The 21,393-nt window shown below is 44.1% G+C and overlaps 1 protein-coding gene across 2 annotated transcripts in view; it reads left to right on the plus strand.

Moving 5' to 3' along the window:
- SNAP47 (synaptosome associated protein 47) overlaps positions 1–21,393 on the plus strand; it is a 71,105-nt gene that overhangs the window by 4,750 nt on the left and 44,962 nt on the right. For both annotated transcript variants that reach the window (XM_040241315.1, XM_040241316.1), the window contains exon 2: positions 8,395–8,939. In XM_040241315.1, coding sequence (XP_040097249.1) covers positions 8,440–8,939 — 500 coding nt within the window. In that variant the 5' untranslated portion in view covers positions 8,395–8,439. The remainder of the gene's footprint in view (positions 1–8,394; positions 8,940–21,393) is intronic.

Here is a 21,393-nt window from a genome sequence, read left to right on the forward strand (position 1 = left end):
CACACACACACACACACACACACACACACACACACACACACACACAGTCTTTCTTTCTATTTTACATGTAAGTGAATTTACATATGTAAGCTTTTGCTGCTTTTAACTTTTTTAAAAAGATTAACAGTTGTCAGTTTTTTTTGCCACATATTGACTGGATGATCCTTAGCTATTTGATTTTAGTTGTGATAAGTACAGATCATGGAAGGCAAATAGGAAAAATATGGGAAGCAGAATGTTCATAATTGTCTAAAGATTTGGGAAATATGGTTCAAAGTTTCCTCATCAGGGAAATACGGAGTTCAGATAGACATTGCCTGGGAAGAATTCCAGAATTTCAGCTTCTGAAGCTCTGTGGCTGTGACTGAGTTTTAGGCCAGCAGGTCCCCATGCTTCCCAGGATTGTTGGGGCAATGGAACAAGTAGCTCAGGGTAGGAGAGAATGTCTCCTTTCTTGAGCGTGTGCCCAGGGCCAGGCATTTTGTCCTGTATTTTCTCTAGTTTGTATGCTGGCTCTCTAGTGTTGACCCTATTACCACCATTGTGTGCATGAGTTTCTGACATAGCTATTGAGAACAGGATTGGGACTGGAACCCAGGTCTGTGTTCCTCCAAGGGCCCTAGACAACAGCCCTGGTATCACCTGGGCACTGGTAGGGAAGGCACATTCCTGGGCCCCGCCCAGACCTGAATCAGATCTGGGAGCATGGCATGCCTTATCACATCCCAGTGACACACCCCACAGAGGGCCAGCGGAAAAATAGCAGGAGGGGGGTTTAAAAGGTAGCATTTGTAGGAAATGCAGTGGGCATACGTAAAACCCTAGTTCTCGGCTCCGAGAAGTTCAGAAGTTGGTGCGTGCCATGTGAACAGGCTGTGTCATTGCAGCGAAACACCCCGAACCTCCCAGGTGCAGAGTGGGAGCCTCTGAGGAGCAGGAGGTGAAGGTAATGGAAAAGGCTGACTGCTGGTGCCTGGAGACACTGCTCCCTCTGTTCTGCCTCTAATCCTCCTTATGGTTAGAAGTTACTGGAAGGTGTGTAAAACGTTGCTTGGTCTGTTACATTGGAAATTAACTAAAAATAGAGTGTTTACTTGATACTGAGTCTACTCCAGGACACAGGTCTGATGGAAGTGCTAAAAGAGACCCATTGTACTAACTGCAGTGTGCTCTAAGTTCAGTCCCTGTGACCACTCATTTCTTCCCCAAGAGCATCACTGTGTGGATTAGTCTCAGACACTCTTGAGGTGTCTTGGCGGGACCTCCCCTCCCTAATTCAACTCTATCCAAAGGTCAGCAGGTGTGTTGTGTTTTCACTGGAGATGTGGGTTCCAGGTTACAGCAGGCGAGGACCAAGTAAGGACTCCAGGAACTTAGCATAGAATGGGGACCTAATTTAGCATACAGAAAGAAGAACGACTGTCCCCAGTGGGCACAGCTGGTGTTTTCACATCACATGATTTGTAGTTCACTCATCCCGTATTTACTGGGTTCCTGTGACGCACCAGTATTGTCCCCAAGGCACCCTCCTTGTAGTGTTTGCTTTCTCCAGTGTTTTGACCCAGCTGGTCAACATGTAAACACATTCACAGGCTCTTTGGAATTATCGTGAGTGCTGTGGTTGGTGAAGAGGCAAGGATGCCACTGGAACAGAGACCTGGAGAGGTGGAGTTGGCCATTCAGAGTCCAAAGAGCAGCAGGTGGGGAGCCCTGAGGAACAGAGTAGAGAGAGAGAGGCTGTCTCTACTGGGCCGGGTGCTGTGGCTGTAGTCACTAAAGCCTCCCTGACCTAGCTGGTGACTTTGCTCAAGGAACATGGAGAAGGGTTTCAGCAGAAGAGTGACGTTTTCTTGTTTTGTTTGATGGTTGTCACATTGGCAGCTGGATAGAGAATGCGTGGTGGGGGCAGAATGAAACAAGGAGGTCAGTTGGGAAGTTGTCCAGGAGAGTAGTGACAACATTGCCTAGTGGTGTGGCTGTTGGGGTGGGGAGTGCAGAGGGCAGGTGTGAGGCACAGCTGCCAGGACTTGCTGATGGATTGAGAGGGATAAGGAAGGGGGATCTCTGAGAACTCAGCTGGCACTGCCTTCCCTGAAATGCAGGAGCAGATGGAGGGGCTTGCTAAGTTGGAAATGTCTATTAGATGGTCAGGTGGAAATGCCCAGGCAGTACTCAAGTCTCAAGAGAGTCTGGGCTGGACAGGAAAGTTTGCCGGGCAACAGCTGGAAGGTATATTTAATGCCATGAAACTGTGTTGACTCACTTAAGAACAGAGTATTGATTAAGAGGACCAAGGTTGTGACCTGGTGATTCTGGCATTTAGCAGTCAGGTAGAAGAGGAAGAACCAGCAGAGCAGACTGAAAACAGGCTCCGGGGGTGGGAGACCGGGGGAGCTTGGTACCCAAGAGTCCAAGACATGATGTCTCACAGGAGGTGGGCAGGTGTGTTGGACAGAGGTTAGAACAGATGTGTGCATTAGATTTGGCCACCTGGAGGCCTGGGCTCAGAAGTGTCCGTGAGCGGTGGGGACAGGAGCCTGTCTGGAGGGGGAGATTCCTGGCTGGTGGCCAAGCACAGGGCCGCATTTGGAGTCTCTTGGAGGAACAGTGAGCAGACTTTGGGGGTTGTCTGGCTACTTATAGTCTGCAACAGCAGAATAGTTTAACAGAGACCATGTGCTCACAAAGCCTAAAATATTTACTACTTGGCCCTTAGGGGCAAAAAAAAGCATGCCCTCTCCTAGTGGTGAAGGGACAGAGAAGTTATTGCTGCTGGAGAGGGATGGGGTTGGGATCAAGAGAAGTAGAACCTGGTCTTTGAAGGAGTGGGGACACTGCTTCCCACAAACTGTGCATGGAGAGAGGAAGGGCAGGCACCCAGGGACAGGTGTGGTATCCGAGTCCTAGCTGAGGCAAAGGGAGGGTGTCTGTGGGGTCATTCTAATGCACACGGGAATGTTGTTCTTTGGCTCTTCCACTTAATCGTCATTTATTTTGGTCTGATTGGAAGGTTGCCATGGAAATCTGTTGTAGGAAAAGTTGTGGCCACAGGTTTCTCCTTTTGCTTTTTCCTTGGTATTTGTCAAACCCAAGTACTTTCCTCATATTTCTTCCATATGCTACAGGAAAGAGAGGTGTTTTTGCTCTTCTCTTGAATTTTCTTTCCTCTTTTCTCCCTTTTTGAATTTTAGGATAGTTTAGAGCTGCTGTTGTCCTTGGGTCTTTTAGTGATTTTAATGGTTAACAGAGACCCAGAAGGTGAAATAACTTTTCCACAGTCATTAAGTTTGTGATGGAGCTGGCATTGGAACTACAGCATGGTTCCTTGGATGCTGCAGTGCCAGACTCAATAATTTTTGGGGGGATTTGTGCATAATCTCAGTGTTCAAGGAATACCTCCCAGAGTACATACTCAGGAATGACGGCTCAGGTCAGGTAGCTTGTTAATGTGAACTCAGTTTTCATGCTGAATCAATCTCTTAAGAATCGGGAGGAGCAGTAAACAGGCTCCGGCCCCTCATCAGCTCTCTTGGGGCTGATGGCGGGCACAGAGTGGCCAGGTGGCGGAAGGCTGTTCCCAGTCAGAAGGACCAGGGTCCTGCCAGTTTCAGAGCTGGAGCCTGACCAGAGCTGTGAGGCACACTGGTGACTGAGGCCAGAGGCACCTCGTCTTAGACGTGGAAACCCTGAAAAACATGGTTAAGTTGTTGGGGTTGGTCGTCCCCTAATTCTCAGAGTAAAACTCTTTCTCTTACTCACATCTGAATGACTGCCCAGTGGCCTCAGGGCAGGACGGTGCTCGCGAGTTGTGCAGGTGGCTTGCCAGGGTCCTAACTCGGGAAGGACGGCAGATGTGTCCATCGTAACAAGCTGAAGGTCTGCACCTCCCTTGCTTCCCTGTCCTGTGGGAGGCCCCAGTCAAGCGATGCTCTGTAGTCTGTTTTATGTCTGTTTCAGAGTGCTTGGGTGAGTGTCCTTTCTAGGGAGAAAGGTCTGATGAAGACCCTTTGGGTTTGCAGTTCCTTTGTCCGGTGGGAACCACTGTTAAGAGGAAAGGCACCCTCCCAACTGCTCTGCCCCTTGCATTCTGCTTCTCCACAATCCCAGTGTGTGCCAGGAGGACCTGGGAGGGAGCTCACAGATAAAGCCCACAAAGAAGATGACACCAGTCTTTGGTACAGAAGGTCAGGAGTTTCAAACAGCTGAGGAGATCTTCGTTAGCTTTCCAGTGACATAAGAGCATGGATTTCCTGGCTCACTTACAGAGCCCTGCCGAGTTGGGAGTATGAGGTTGTTTGTTTGTTCAGTGTGTTTTTAGTGTTGGTCTGGCATTCATCATCATGTTGGCTGAGAAGATGGATTCTTGGGCTCATGTCTCCTTAGATATGTAGATCCTAAGGCTATTGCTTTCTCAGAATTGACACTCAGAGTAAACACTTGAAGATGCTAATACTCCTGAAAGTATTAGCCAAGCCATCAGTGGACTTGGAATATTTTAAAAAATTATTTATTTATCTATTTTTGGCTAAACTGAGTCTTCCTTGCCGTGTGTGGGCTTTCTCTAGTTGTGATGGGGGTTGAGGGCTACTCTTCGTTGCCGTGCACAGGCTTCTCGCTGCAGCGGCTTTTCTTGCTGCCGAGCATGGGCTCCAGGCACACAGTCGTTGTGGTGCTCGGGCTGAGTTGCTCGTGGCATGTGGGTCTTCCCAGACCAGGGATCGGACCTCTGTGCCCTGCATTGGCAGGCGGGTTCTTAACCACTGGACCTCCAGGAAAGTCCGGTCAGTGGACTTCTAGAGCTTTTGCCATGATGGGACTGTGCTCATTCATTTGTTGAATGAAGTGAATTGGAGGTGATCTCTGTGGTCCCTCGAGCCCTGATACCTTTATATTTATTACTTCCAAGTGCCATGTCTTCTTTTGTAGTGATGACAAAATTCTCATCCTTAGTGTGGCAGCTTTCTTCTAGGCTTGTCCTGATTGCAGGTATTAGTAATGAGCAGAGCTAGTAAACTGGACTGCTTTGTAGTTGTAACAGGGCTTGATTGGCACATACGCATATCTGGGAAGTTTGGGCCGGCGCTTGCTGTTGTGATTAAGAGAAGTTCCAGAATATATTTGGAAAGTGCTTCAGTTTGCTTCACGTAGTTAAGTTTATTCCTCTTGTAGCGGAATCAGGTTGTTTTGGCGCCTTAATTTTGTGTGTCTGTGCACGTCCTTCTTTCTTTTCTTCTCCCCTTTTCCGCTGTTGTGTTTGTCTCTCTGTTCAGGTGCTGTCTGTAGCCAGCTCTGATCAGGTGGTGAAAACTAGTGAGACCAAATGACAGCTTCCGAGTATAGTGATGGTTTAGCGGTCATTAAAGAGGTGGGCTCAAGAGAAAACTGTAGACTGTTCACACCTAATAGATGAACTGAGGGAGTTCTGTAGATACTTTGTAGTATTCATAATTACACTTACAGCGTGTATCAGGTGCCAAGTACTTGTCTAAGCACCTTTCACATATCGGTTCAGGTAAGCCTCACCACTGCAATACGAGATAGGTGCAGTCACCTCCATTTAGAGATGAGGAAGTGGATGCAGGAGGGCTGAGTCACACACGGAAGGGGTCATACGCAGATGAGTGGGAACTCCGGCCATTATCTGTGGGAGAGGTTTGTGTTGTAGTCTTCCAGATGTACTGCTACCAAGGCAGTGGTTTCAGATGTTTTGGAAATTGTGATACCCAGCTGAAATTTAGTTTTGGTGCATCTCTCGTGTGTACGTACATATATTATTTTTAATAAAATTTTATTTTATTTGTAAATATTTAGTAAATCCTTCATTGAAGTGTTAATGCAGAAAAATTAGCCAACCATAAGAACAGAAAAAGCACAAATCTTGAATTATCACAAAATGAATACACCCAGGGCAAGAAGCAGGACGTTACCAGCACCAGAGGGTCCTCCTCAAGGCCCGCTTCTCCCCGGCTGTAACTACCATTCTGACACCTGTTTTTGAGCTTTTCGTGTACTTATTTTTAAAATGAATTAAAGTTTGGGGAAAGTCTTGATTCCCTTAAGTCAAATAGAAACATCTTAGGGTGTTACGAGTTGATAGAGTTGATTTGTGGAATTTACTTCCTAAATACTTATTTTTAATAAAGATTCTGGTATGAAGAACCCGTACCCCAAAGTAGAATGATCTTGTGGTGCACATCACTGCCAGGAATCAAGAAGGGTCTGAGACTTTATTAAGGTTTGAGAGTGAGCCTGCCTTAGTTTTGCAGATGTGGAAGAAGACAGGAGGCCCTTGCTCAGAGAGGAAAAGCCTGTTGTGTGTAGCACAGCAGGATTCTTGTGTACAGCTGCCCCCTTTGCCCCTGACTTCTAAGGCCCAAGTGGATGCTGCACGTTCCGTGGGTTTGTGTCATAACTTATGAGGGTACTGCTAGCAAACCCATCTAACCCTTGCATCAGAGGGGACACTCACTTATTATCCTGGTCAGGAGACAAATCTCTCAGCCAGGAGGAAGACACTGTCCACAGTTATAAGGAAGATACTCTTGGACAGTTTTCATGACATAAAATTTCATATCAGTTTTTGATATAGTATGTGGAGAAACACCGTGAAGAATTCCCTCTCAGTAATGTCCACACCTTGTATGGAGAGCATTAAGCAGCAGGGTGAGGCCAGCCTGAGCACCGACTACAACTATGCTGAGGGTCACAGCTGGACATAAGCCACGAGTGTCTGCTGCACTCGTTCAGTCTCAAAATGTTTCCTGAGTCAGGGTTATGAATAAAATACGACCGTTGCCCTTTGAGAGCCTGCGGTCAAATAACAAGTGGTCATCCTACCATTTAACATGTACTGTAAGTGTGCATAAGTTCTGTACGCCCCTGCAAGGTAGAAAGAGGGGAGGAGAGGCCAGGGGTGGGTAAGGCCTCTCTTACTCTGGAAAGAAGATTTCAGTAGCAGCAGGTGGTGTTTTGGAGTACCAAAGGCAGGAGACCAATTAGATGCCACTGTAGTCCAGTTAAGACTTCTTTACATCTCTTTTTACGCCTGTAACCTGTGAGCTTTGGGTTTTTTGTTTTCTCGCGTTAACTCACTTCAGAGTTGATGATGCTCTTCCTAATCTCAAGTCACTTTCCTTTCTTTGTAACCTGGACTCTCAATTCAGTGCAAGCTCTTTAGGTGCAGCTACTCCTTTTTTTTTGGTGTCCAGCCTTGTGTCGTTTGATGTGGCATGTAGTGCAGTAATTACTTTGAAGAGTCTTGAGTCTTTAGAGTGTAACTCAGTGAGGAAGTTTATAGAATTCCAATGGACTCTTAAGCTCTGTGAACCAAGGATGTTGCTGTTTCTTTTCTGCTTGCAGCCCAGTGTAGTATGTTGGGGGACTTAAAACTTGTGGTTTGACCCTGTACAAAGTCTTCATCCTTTCTTGGCCTTATATTCTTCATCTGTATGATGAGAGGGTCAGACTGAGTGTTCTACAAGGGCTGTTTCAGATCTGTCATTCATGACTTTCAAATGCTTTGATAACGAATTCCCTGTTGGTCCAGTGGCTAGGACTCTGCACTCTCACTGCTGAGGGCCTGAGTTCAGCCCCTGGTTGGAGAACTAAAATCCCACAAGCTGTGTGGTGTGTCCAAAAAAAGAAAAAAATGTATTGATAAGGAATTCCCTGCTGGTCCAGTGGGTGGGACTCTGCACTCTCACTGCTGAGGGCTTGGGTTCAGTCCTTGGTTGGAGAACTAAGATCCTACAAGCTGTACAGCGTGTCCAAAAAAAGAAAAAACTGCATTGGTAAATGCAAACTGTAGATATGAATAGTATACCTTTGTTACCTGTAACTATATAAAACTATATATAAATATGTACGTATAATTATATGGAACTCTATAAAATTAGTTGGGATTACACAGAGGAAAAAGTTTGTAGGATTATTTTCTATATGAAACTAAGTAAACTTATAAAAATGTCAAAAGAAGAGTGTTGGTTTAAATGCTCGTAGGACGTATAGCGGTAGGAGTCGACACCGCCAGAGTGGGGTTCTCGTGAAGAATCCTCGGGCAGTCGTTCCCGGTGATTTTCTGCCCTCGGTCGCATCTCGCCACGCGTGAGCACTGAGGGTACTGTGGTGCAGAGCTCCTGGGGACCGTGGTGCTCTGGGACCACTACAGGCCTGGCCCCAGCCCTTGCTTCTCTTCCAAGTCGGGCGCAGTCTTTATCCTGCCTGTCACGGGCGGTGTGAGAGCCCGTGCAGGTGTGGGCCTGGCCCCTGCTGGAGTCTCCTGTGGGCTCGAAACCCAGATCACGCCCTCAGCGTCCGTGTCCTGCTGTCTCTGGTCCAAGTGTCCTGGTCCTGTTTCAGGCTTGTCCGCCCACTAACGTGTGCCCTTTCCTTCAGAGGCAGAGCGACCTTGGCCGTGGTGCAAACCGACCCGGAGACCAGATGAGCAGAGACACCTGTGTCCAAACCTGGCCGTGCTCCTATTACTTAGAGCTTGAGAAGCGGTGGGTCCCTGGAAGACTGTCATTAACTTCTCTCTCACTAAAGTTTACGACTGATAAAACCAGAGAGACCCTTGTCAGCTTTCCCCTCTCTAGTATAACTGAGATCAAGAAAGAAGCTTCTCATTTTATCTTCAGTTCCATTACCATCCTGGAGAGGGACCACAGCAAGCACTGGTTCAGTTCCTTGCAGCCTAGTCGAAATGCCGTTTTCAGCATCATTGAGCATTTCTGGAGAGAGCTGCTGTTGTCCGAGTCAGGAGCTGCCACTGAGGCCTCCTCCTCCTCCATGACCAAGGGGAAGGAGCTGACTTGTCTGATGGCCTGTACCCAGAGGCGTCTGGAAGACACAGCCAAAGTCCTCCACCATCAGGGCGAGCAACTCGACAGTATATCCAAAGGCCTGGACAAGATGGAATCTGACCTGAATGTGGCTGACAGGTGAGCACACACTGTAACCCTAACCTGACCTCGGGATGGCTGTGGTGTGATATCTTTTCCATCATCTTCTATTTATTTCACATTCAGCTTCTGAAAACACAAGCTGTACTCCTGTTCTGGGCAGTTGTGCTGAGCTGACTGCTGTGGGGATACAAATAAATGAGGGCCAGCATCCACTGAGTGTGCAGTACGTGCCAAGTACAGTTTCAAGTATTTATGGGGATTACCTCATTCAGTCCGCAGACAAGCCAAGAAGAGCGTGTTGTTCCTCATTTTGTCCATGGGGAAACTGAGGCTGAGAGGCCAAGTAATTTGTTCAAGGTCACACACACTAAGTTTGTTAGCATAGTTTATCTTAATTTCTTTTTCATACCTGTAGCAAGGTTTGAGCTAAAGGATTTTGGCTTCAGAGACTGCCATCTTAGCCACTGCACCAAACCACTCTCAAACCTTCAGTCTTGGGGGTCATCTCATCTCCTTAAAAATTGAGTACCCAAAGAGCTTTTGTTTATGTGGGTTGTATATACCAATATATACCATATTTTTTAAAAAAACTAAGGCATTAAATCATTACTCACTTAAAAAGTACAATGATAAATCGATGTCGTCAGTCAGTTCAGTCGTTCAGTCATGTCTGACTCTTTGTGACCCCGTGGACTGCAGCATGCCAGGCTTCTAGTAACATAACTTTTTTAAATGAAAAATAACTTTTATAAAGCAAAATGTATAGTGAGAGGAGTGTCACTGTTTAAGATTTTTTGCACCTCTCTAAAGTAAAGCTTAGTATAAAACAGCTGGATTCTCATGCCTGCTTCTGTGGTCAGTCTGCTGTGATATCACAAGTCGCATGTGATATCACAAGTCTCTGGAAACGCCCCTCTACACTTGTGAGAGAATGAGAGTCAAAAGCTACATAGCACTGTGGTATTGTATGAAGTAATTCTGACCTCCCAGACTCTTTTGGAGGGTCTCAAAGACCACACTTTGAGAAGTGCTGTGCTAACTATGTGACCTGTAAAATATGTCAGGGATCTTTGAGTCTAAGAGTAACCTCTCCCTCCCTGATGTCTGGAATTGTTGCTTGAGAGCTCAGGATGAGGTAACAGTCTCATGATGGACCCTGAGTGTGGGTCCTCTGTCTCTCAGACCAGGGGTGCATGACTACTGTTTGTGAGACCCTTGCTTCTGAGTGACCACACTCTGGAGTCACCACCTGTTGCTATCTCTAAGCCCTATGTGGTAAAGGGCTTCGTGCTGGAGCTACAGGGAACTGGGCCCTGCTTCTTATTCTTAAGAGGAGGTGCTTATGGTGAATGAGACGTAACATCATCAGACCTCTGTGAGCTTTCCTCATGGGAACAAGGCTAGACATTTTCCCACTGTTCTTGCAGTTCGGGAGTTATACGACTGAGTTGTAGCTGAAGTGATGTTGGTCACTTGCAGGCCTAGACTCTAAAAGCCCTCCTACCCAATCTCTAAGCCTGGCTTCCCCTTTATCTGCTGGAGTCCTGAAGGACTGGAAGGCGCTAGGATAGGAACATTAGTTAGATAGAGTGTAGGGCCCCAAGTGGCCTCCCAGAGCAGAACCCGGATCTGAGCCCTCAGTTGCCTGCAATGTGAACAAGCGATAGTCCTTTACTGGGGCTAGGCCCTAAAGATTCTGGGAGTTGTTTGTTAGAGCAGGCAACCCTTGTAGACTAACACAACAGTCCGGTAGGAAATAGAGACACCTATTAAATAGCTTCAACATAGAACATTGAGATCAGAGATTTAGAAGAATGTTCATCTACACTGGAAATCAAAGAAATCTACTCTAAAATAATGGTAATCTAGGTTTTAATGATCAGATTAGTAACAACTAAAAGTAAGAATTTTGTTGTTCTTCTGTTGCTAAGTAGTAGTGTCTGACTCTTTGCGACCCCATAGACTGTAGCAGGCCGGGCTCCTCTGTCCTCCACTGTCTCCCAGAGGTTGCTTAAATTTATGTCCATTGAGTTGGTGATGCTATCTATCCATCTCATCCTCTGCCACCCCATTCTCCTCCTGCCCTCAATCTTTCCCAACATTAGGGTCTTTTCCAGTTACTCGGCTCTTCGCATCAGGTGGCCAAAGTGTTGGAGCTTCAGCTTTAGCAGCAGTCCTTCCAGTGAATGTTCAGGGTTGATTTCCTTTGGGATTAACTGGTTTGATCTCCTTGCAGTCCAAGGGACTCTCAAGAGTCTTCTCCAATACCACAGTTTAGAAGCATCAATCCTTCAGCACTTCTCTGGTGGCTCAGAAGGTAAAGAATCTGCCTGCAATGTGGGAAACCCGGGTTTGGTCCCTGGGTTGGGAAGATCCCCTGGAGAAGGGAATGGCTACCCACTCCAGTATTCCTGCCTGGAGAATTCCATGCACAGAGGATCCTGGCAGGCTACAGTCCATGGGATTGCAAAGAGTCAGACATGACTGAGCGACTTAACACTTTCTCACTTAGCCTTCTTTGGGCTTCCCAGGTGGCACTAGTGGTAAAGAACCAACCTGCCAATGTAGGGGACATAAGAAACATGTGCTCGATCCCTGAGTCAGGAAGATTCACTGGAGGAGGGCACGGCAACCCACTCCAGTATTCCTGCCTGGAGAAGCCCGTGGACAGAGGAGCCTGACAGGCTGTAGTCCATAGAGTCGCAAACAGTCTGGCACAACTGAAGCACCTTGGCACACACACGGGCAGCCTTCTTTATGGTCCAGTTCTCACGTCTGACTACAGGAACAATCATAGCTTGTGGACCTCTCTTGGCAAAGTGATGTCTCTGCTTTTTAATATGCTATCTAGGTTTGTCATAGCTTTCCTTCTAAGGGGCAAGCACCTTTTAACTTCATGGCTGCAGTCACCGTCCGCAGTGATTCTGGAGCCCAAGAAAGTAAAATCTGACACTGCTTCCACTTTTTCCTCTTCTGTTTGCCATGAAATAATGGGACAGAATGTGATAATCTTAGTTTTTTGAATGTTGAATTTCAAGCCAGCTTTTCACTCTCTTCTTTCACCCTCATCAAGAAGCTCTTTAGATCCTCTTTGCTTTCTGCCACTAGAGTGGTATCATCTCCATATCTGAAGCTGTTGATATTTCTCCCAGCAATCTTGATTCCAGCTTGTGATTTATCCAGCCTGGCATTTCACACAATGTACTCTGCATATAAGTTAAATAAACAGTGACACAGTAGAGCTTTGTCATACTCCTCTTCCAGTTTTGAACCAGTCCATTGTTTATGTCTGTGTTGCCTCTTGACCTGCATACAGGTTTCTCAGGAGACAGGTAAAGTGGTCTGGTATTCCCATCTCTTTGAAAGTTTTCCACAGTTTGTTGTGATCCACACAGTCAAAGGATTTAGTGTACTCAATGAAGCAGAAGTAGGTGCTCTACTGGAACTCCCTTGCTTTCTCCATGATCCAGCAGATGTTGGCAATTTGATCTCTGATTCCTCTGCCTCTTCAAAACCCAGCTTGTCCATCTAGAAGTTCTCAGTTCATGTACTGCTGAAGCCTGACTTGAAGGATTTTGAGCATAACCTTGCTAGCGTGTCAAATGAGTGCAGTAATAGAGTAGTTTGCGCATTCCTTGGCATTGTCCTTCTTTGGGATTGCAAAGAAAACTGACCTTTTCCAGTCCTATGGCCACTGCTGAGTTTTCTAAATTTGCTGACATACCGAGTGCAGCACTTTAACAGCGTCATCTTTTGGATTTTAAACAACTCAGCTGATTCCGTCAGCTCTACTAGTTTTGTTCATGGTGGTGCTTCCTGAGACGCAGTTGACCTCACTCTGCAGGATGTCCCGGTCTAGGTGAGCGACCACACCATCATGCTTATCTGGGTCGTTAAGAACTTCCTTGTGTAGTTCTTCTGTGTTGCTGCCACTTCTTCCTGCTCTCTGCTGTTTCTGTTGGGCCCTTGCTGTTTCTGTCCTTTATCGCGCCCATTCTTGCATGAAACGTTCCCTTGACATCGCCTCTTGTCTTTCCAGTTCTGTTGTTCTCCTCTATTTCTTTGCATTTCTCATTTAAGAAGGGCTTCTCATCTCGCCTTGCTATTTTCTGGGACTCTGCATTCATTGGGTATGTCTTTCCCTTTCTTGTTTCTCTGCTTTCCTCAGCTATTTATAAAGCCTCTTCAGATGACCACTTTGCCTTCTTACATTTGTTTTTCCTGGCGATGGTTTTGGTCACTGCCTCCTGTACAGTGTTCCAAATCACCATCCATTTTCAGGCACCGTAATTTTCAGGCACTCTTTCTACAAGATCTAATCCCTTGAATCTATTTGTCACCTCAACTGTGTAATCAAAAGGATTTGATTTAGGTCATCCTGGAATGACCTAGTGGTATCCCCTACTTTCTTCATTTAACCCTGAATTTTGCTATAAGGAGCTCATGATCTGAGCCACAGTCAGCTCCAGGTCTTGTTTTTATTGATTGTATGGAACTTCTCCATCTTTGGCTGCAAAGAATATAATCAAAATGGCAATTGATATAATACTTTTGGAGAACAGTTGGGTGGTTTGTAAATCTTCTTTTGACAAAAGACAAAGTGAAAGGATGACCCTGAGGCTGGAAGAAAGTACTTATGATACCTGCCCGTATCCCAACAAAAGATTAACATCTAGTTCATTAAAGGCCAAATGAGAAAAAGACAATTCAACAGAAAAGTTAGGAAAAGTCGTTGATTGGATTTTAGACTAACAAACCACTGTAACAGAGATCCAAAAATATTGTGGTTGATAAAAGCTAGAAGTTTAATATAATGGTCCAAAGGAAGGTAAGTATCCCAGGCAGGTAAAGCTCTGCTTTACCCCGTCACTTGGGGCTGCATGTTGACTAGAACGTCCTCCTGTCTTATCACATGGCACCGTTACTACAGCAGAAGTCGGTGGCATCAGTTATTCCCAGCCAGTGGGGAGGGGGAACAGAGAGGGAGCCCAGGGCGTACAGCCATGTCTTTAAGAAGATGACCCCAAAATCGCCCTTATCGGTTCTGCTCATATCCTACTGGCAGGGCTTAATCTCATAACTGCACTTACGAACAAAGAAGCTGAGTGGTTGTGAGAGGTTACTCAGATATTCACTATCAAAGGAAAAACAGGAGACTGGATAGTAGGGATCACGAGTACTCTCTGCCACAGTGTCTCACAATTGAGGAATCCCGGAAGACCAGTGAAAAGGGAGTTCATCATCCCTAGTAATAAGGAAAGGTGAATCAACAAGTATATTAGTGGGTAGCCCCAGCTGTTAGTTCAGATGTGGGGTGATAATAACTCTGATTTTTCTGTCAAGAATGTGAATTGGCTCAGCCACTTAGGAGAGCAGTTGTCAATACCTGGTGAAGCCAGAGGTGCACAGACCCCATACTGTGACCTTTCCCTTTCAGATGTGTAACCTGGGAAATGTTGGCTCTTGTGCACAGCATGTGTGGACATGAACTTTCATAAAAGACTCTGGACAGTAGTGAGCAATTAGTCAATTGTTTCTCAAGGGGATTGGGTATATAAGCTATGTTTTAGTCACAAAATAGACTAATTTTTCATATTAACTGTTATATATTAGATATCAACTTGAATAAATCCCAAAGCACTGTTTGAAAAACAAAGCAAGTTGCAAAGAGATGTGTACAGCAGGATACCATTTATATGATTTTTTAACATGCAAATAATACTGTAGGAAAAATATAGAATTAAAATATGAATACCTGAACAGGAAGGGTGCATGCAGGCACCATACTGTGTAGCTCTGTGGTGATTTACCCAGAGAGCAGCTGACTGGTGTTCCTAGAGTGGTGGTCTTGTGGTTCCTGATTCTTCTCGGCATGGGTCCTTTCAAGCTGATTGTGGTAGACTCTCAGTGAGCCTATTATTTCCTGTATTATTTCTTTGAATTTTTTTTTCACCTCAGTTTTTGAAGTGTATTTCTTTTGAAACTCCCCCTTTTTTGTTATCTGACTTCTTGAACTCTGAACTGATCTTCTAATATTGTTCTCATTTTTCTTTTTCCTCATCCTTTCTTTCTGCCTTTTTTTTTTTCCCCAAATTTTAAACTTTTTATTTTGTATTGGGGTATATGTATGCTAAGTTGCTCAGTCATATCCAACTCTTGGTGATGCCATTGACTAGCCTGCCAGGCTCCTCTGTCCATGGGATTCTCCAGGCATGAATACTAGAGTGGGTTGCCATTTCTTTCTCCAGGGGATCTTCCCAACCCAGGAATTGAGCCAGTGTCTCTTACATCTCCGGCATTGGCAGGGGGTTCTTTGCCAGTAGTCCCACCTGGGAAGTCCTGTTGGGGTATAGCCAATTTAACAATGTTGTGGTAGTTTCAAGTGAACAGCGGAGGGACTCAGCCATACATATACATGTATGCATCCTCCCCTAAACCCCTCCCATCCAGACTGACATATAACTTGAGTAGAGTTCCATGTGTTATACAGTAGGTCTCTGTTGGTTATCCATTTTGAATATAGCAGTGTGTACATGACCTTCCCAAACTCCCTGACTATCCTTTCCCCCTGGCAACCATAAGTTCCTTTTCTAAGTCTGTGAGTCTCTTTCTGTTTTGTAAGTAAGTTCATTTGAATCATTTCTTTGTTGTTGTTTAGTCACTAAGTTGTATCCAACTCTGCAACCCCATGACCTGCAGCACACCAGGCTTCCCTGTCCTTTACCACCTTGCAGAGTTTGCTCAAAGTCACGTCCATTGAGACCATAATGCCATCCAACCAACTTATCCTCAGTTGTCCCCTTCTCATCTTACCCTCAATCTTTCCTGGCATCAGGGTCTTTTCCAATGAGTTGGTTCTTTGAATCAAGTGGCCGAAGTATTAGAGCTTCAGCTTCAGCATCAGTGCTTCGAATGAAGGACTCGTCTTTGTTGATTGCACACATAAGGGGTGTCATACAGTATTTCTCCTTCTCTGTCTGACTTCCTTCACTCAGTACGACACTCTGGGTCCATTCACGATACTGCTAATGGCACAATTTCATTCTTTTTTGTGGCTGAGTAGTACTTAGTTGTGGATATGTGCCACATCTTCTTTATCCAGTCTGCTGTTGGGGGACATTTAGGCTGTTTCCAAGTCTTGGCTGTTGTAAACAGTCCTGCAGTGAACGCTGGAGTGCCTGTATCCTTTCGGGCCATGTTTTTCTCTGGATATATGCCCAGGAGTGAGATTGCAGGGTCATACGGTAGCTCTACTTTTAGTTTTTAAAGAAAGCTTCATGCTGTTCTCCCAGAGAAGGCAATGGTGCCCCACTCCAGTACTCTTGCCTGGAGAATCCCATGTATGGAGGAGCCTGGTAGGCTGCAGCCCATGGAGTCGCTAAGAGTTGGACCCGACTAAGCGACTTCACTTTCACTTTTCACTTTCATGCATTGGAGAAGGAAATGGCAACCCACTCCAGTGTTCTTGCCTGGAGAATCCCAGGGATGGGGGAGCCTGGTGGGCTGCCATCTGTGGGGTCGCACAGAGTCAGACACGACTGAAGCGACTTAGCAGCAGCAGCAGCAGCATGCTGTTCTCCATGGTGGCTGTACCAATTTATATTCCCACCAACACTGTAGGTATTTACATTCCCACTTCACTCTAGCATTCATTGTGGATTTTTTAATGATAGCCATTCTGGTACGAGGAGATAGCTCCTTGTAGTTTTGATTTGCGTTTCTCTAGTAACTAGTGATGTTGAGCATCTTTTCGTTGCCGTTTGGCCATCTGTACATCCTCTTTGGAGAGATGTCTGTTCAGGTCTTCTGCCCATTTTTTGAGTGGGGTGTTTGTTTTGATGCTGTTAAGCATCATATGCTCTTCGTAAATTTTAGAGACTGATCGCCCATCGGTCACATCATTTGCAAATCGGTGGGTTGTCTTTTCATTTTGTTTATTGTTTTCTTTGCCATGCAAAACCTTTGAGTTTAATTAGGTCCCATTTGTTTATTTTTGTTTTTATTTCCATTATTCTGAGAGATAGATTGGAAAAGATGTTCCTGTGATTATGTCAGAGAGTGTTCTGCCTATGTTTTCCTCTAGGAGTTTCATAGTGTCTGGTCTCACATTTAGGTATTTAATCCATTTTGAGCTTATTTTTGTGTATGGAGTTAAAGAGTGGTCTCATTTCACTTTTTTTTACTTGTGGCTGTGCAGTTTTCCCAGCACTGTTTGTTGAAGAGATTGTCTTTCCAGCATTGCGTAGCCTTTGTCATAGGTCAGTTGACTGCAGGTGCATGGGTATATTTGGGGTGTTCTGTCCTTTTCCATTAATAAATATTTCAATATTTCTATTTTTTGCCAGTACTATATTGTTCTGATGACTGTAGCTTTGTAGTATAGTCTGAAGTCAGGGAGCCTAATTCCTCCAGCTCTGTTTCTCATTTTCAGGATTGCTTTGGCTATTCGGGGTCTTTTGTGTCTCCATTAAATTTTGAGATTTTTTTTGTTCTAGTTTTTTGAAAAATGCCATTGATAATTTGATAGGGATTGCATCAAATCTTTAGATTGCCTTGGGTAATATAGTCATTTTGACAATGTTGATTTTTCCAGTCCACGAACATGGTATTTCTTTCCATCTGTTTATGTCCTCTTTGATTTCTTTCATCAGCATCTTATGGTTTTTGGACTATAGGTCTTTTGTCTCCCTGGATAGATTTATTCCTAGGTATTTTTTTCTTTTTGTTGTGATAGTAAATGGAATTGCTTCTTGAATTCCTCTTCCGGATCTTTCATTGTTAGTGTATAGAAATGCAACAGACTTCAGTGTATTGATTTTGTAACCTGCAGCTTTACCAGATTCGTCGCTGAGCTCTGGTGGTTTTCTGGTAGCATCTTTAGGATCTGCTGTGTATAGTCCCATGCCATCTGCAGTGGTAGTTTAACTTCTTCGTTTCCCATTTGGATTCCATTTACTTTGTTTTCTTCTCTGATTGCTGGAGCTAGGACTTCCAAAACTATGTTGAATAAAAGTGGCCAGAATGGACATCCTTTCCTGATCTTAGAGGGGACGCTTTCAGCTTTGACCGTCGGGTGTGACGCTAGCTGTACGTTTGTCGTATATGGTCTTCATTATGTTGAGGTATGTATTCTCTATTCCCACTCTTTGGAGAGTTTTTTTTTTTTATCATAAATGGGTGCTGAATTTTATCAAAAGCTTTTTCCGAATCTATTGAGATGATTATATCGTTTTTATTCTTCAGTTTGTTGATTTGGTGTTTCACATTGATTGATTTGTGGATGTTGAAAAATCCTTGCATCCCTGGAATGAATCCCTCTTGTTCATGGTGTGTGATCTTTTTAATGTATTGTTGGATACACATTGCTAGTATGTTGTTGAGAATTTTTGCGTCTATGTTCATCAGTGATATTGGCCTATAGTTTTCTTTTTTTGTGGTATCTTTGTCTGCTTTTGGTTAGAGTGATAGTGGTCTCGTAAAATGAGTTTGGAAGTTTTCCTTCTTCTACAACTTTTTCAAACCATTTCAGAATGATAGGTATTAACGCTTCTCTAAATGTTTGATAAAATTCACCTGTGAAGCCATCATGTCCTGGACTTTTGTTTGTTGAAAATGAAAATGAAAGCCACTCAGTCATGTCCAACTATTTGCAACCCCATGGACTATACAGTCCATGGAATTCTCCAGGCCAGAATACTGCAATGGGTAGCCTTTCCCTTCTCCAGGGGGTCTTCCCAGCCCAGGGATTGAACCCAGGTCTCCTGTCTTACAGGCAGATTCTTCACCAGCTGAGCCACAGGGGAAGCCCAAGAGGTTTTTTAATCACAGTTTCAATTTCAGTGCTTGTTTTTATTATATTTTCTATTTCTTCCTGGTTCAGTGTAAGGAGACTGTACCTTTCTAAGCATTTGTCCATTTCTTCCAGGTTGTCCATTTTATTTGCAAACAATTGTTTATAGTATTCTCATATGATGTAACTTCTTTTCCGTTTCTAATTTTATTGATTTGAGTCTTCCTTTTTTTCTTGGTGAGTCTTGCTTAGGATTTATCAATTTTGTTTATCTTTTTAAAGAACCATCTTTGCCACGTTTTTTGTCTCCATTTCATTTATTTCTGCTCTGATCTTTATGATTTCCTTCCTTCTACTAACTGTAGGTTTTGTTTGTTCTTTCTCTAGTTGCTTTAGGCATGAGGTTGTTTGAAATCTTTCTTATTTCTTGAGGTAAGATTGTATTGCTATAAACTTCCCTCCTGGAACTGCTTTTGTTTCTTCCCGTACATTTTGGACTGCTGTGCTTTTGTTTTCGTGTGTGTGTGTGTGTGTGTGTGTGTGTGTGTGTGTGGGCGTGCGTGTGCTTTATCACTCAGTCGTGTCTGACACTTTGTGACTCCATGGACTGTAGCCTGCCAGACTCCTTTGTGTAATTCTCTAGGCAAGAATACAGGAGTGGGTAGCCATTTTCTTCTCCAGGGGATCTTTCCAACTTAGGGGTCAAACAGTGGTTTCCCACGTCACAGGCACATTCTTTACCATCTGAGACACCAGGGAAGCCCCTCCCTTTCCCTAGGTGTTTTTTATTCCTCTTTGATTTCTTCAGTGACCCAGTGGTTGTTGAGTAGCATATTGTTTAGCCTCCATGTGTTTGTGGTTTTGAGAGTTTTGTTTTTTTTTTCTTATAATTTTTTTCTAATCACCTAGTGTTGTGATCAGAAAGATGCTTGATGTAATTTTGATTTTCTTAAATTTACCAAGGCTCCCCTTGTGGCCCAGGGTGTTGTCGGTCCTGGAGAATATTCCATGTGCATTTGAGAAGAATGCATAGTCTGCTGCTTTTGGGTGAAATGCTCTATAAGTATCAGTTAAGTCCAGCTCATCTAAAGTGTCATTTAAGGCTCATGTTTCCTTATTAATTTTCTGTCTGGGTGATCTGTCCATTGATGAAAGTGGGGTGTTAAAGTACTCCACTATTACTGTGTTACTGTTAATTTCTTCCTTTATATTTGTTAGTATTTGCCTTACATACTGAGGTGCTGCTATCCTGGGTGCATATATATTTATAGTTGTTATATCTTTTTCTGAGTTGAACCCTTGATCATTATGTAGTGTCCTTCTTTGTCTCTTACAACAGTCTTTGCTTTAAAGTCTATTTTGTCTGATATGAGTATTGCTACTCCAGCTTTCTTATGAATTCCATTTGTGTGGAATACCTTCTCCTATCCCCATACTTTCAGTCTGTAAGTGTCCCTAGGTCTGAGATAGGTCTTGTAGACAACTATGCATATGGGTATTGTTTTTGTATTCACTCAGCCAGTCTATGTCTTTTGGTTGGTGCATGTAATCTATTTACATTGAAGGTGATTATTGATATATGTGATCCTATTACCATTTTCTTAATTGTTTGGGGTTTGTTTTTTGAAGATCTTTTCCTTCTCTTTGTTTCTTGAGTAGAGAAGTTCCTTTAGCATTTGTTGTGAAACTGGTTCAGTGGTGCTGAATCCTCTTACCCTCGCTTGTCTGGAAAGCTTGATTTCTCCATTAGATCTGATCAGGAGTCTTGCTGGGTAGTGTTCTTAGTTGTAGTTTCTTCCCTTTAATCACTTGGAATATACCATGCCATTCCCTTCTGGCTTGTAGAGTTTCTTTTGAAAAATCAGCTGATAACTATATGGATTTCTTTTCTGTGTTATTTTGTCTTTTTTCCCTTGTTGCTCTTAATATTTTATCTTTGTCTTTAATTTTGGTCAGTTTGATGACTGTGTGTCTCGGTGTATTCCTCCTTGGGTTTATTCTTCCTGGGACTCTCTGTGCTTCCTGCACTTGGTTAACTATTTCCTTTCCCATCTTCAGGAAGTTTCCAGCTATTATTGCCTTCAAATGTTTTTTGGGTCCCTTCTCTCTCTCTTCTCCTTCTGGCACCCCTGTAGTGTGAATACTGTGCATTTAATGTTGTCCCAGAGGTCTCTTAAGCTGCCTTCTTTTCTTTCCATTCGCTTTTTCTGTATTCTGTTTTGGGGCAGTGATTTCCAGCGTTTTGTCTTCCAGATCTGTCCTTTCGTTTGCCTCAGTTATTCTCAATGTATTGTATATCTCTATTTGTTCTTTAGTTCTTCTTTGCTAAACATTTCTTGCATCTTATCGGTCTTTACCTCCATTCTTTTTCCAAGATCCTGGATTATCTTCACTATCATTATTCTGGATTCTTTTTCTGGAAGCTTGCTTATTTCTACTTCATTTAGTTGTTTTCCTGGTAATTTATCTTGTTCTTTTACCTGGGGCATAATCCTCTTTCTTTTCACTTTGGTTAGCTTTCTGTGATTGTGGTTTCTGGAGGCTATGGGATTGTAGTTCTGGCTTCTCCTGTCTGCCCTCTGGTGAATGAGGATGAGTCTTGTGCAAGCTTTTAGATGGGAGGGACTGGCTATGGGGAAAACTGGGTCTTGCTCTGGTGACAAGGCCATGCTGTGCTCCGTAAATCTTTAACCCAGTTGT

The sequence above is a fragment of the Oryx dammah genome, unplaced genomic scaffold, assembly GCF_014754425.2.
Source record: "Oryx dammah isolate SB20612 unplaced genomic scaffold, SCBI_Odam_1.1 HiC_scaffold_5, whole genome shotgun sequence".
Taxonomy (NCBI): domain Eukaryota; kingdom Metazoa; phylum Chordata; class Mammalia; order Artiodactyla; family Bovidae; genus Oryx; species Oryx dammah.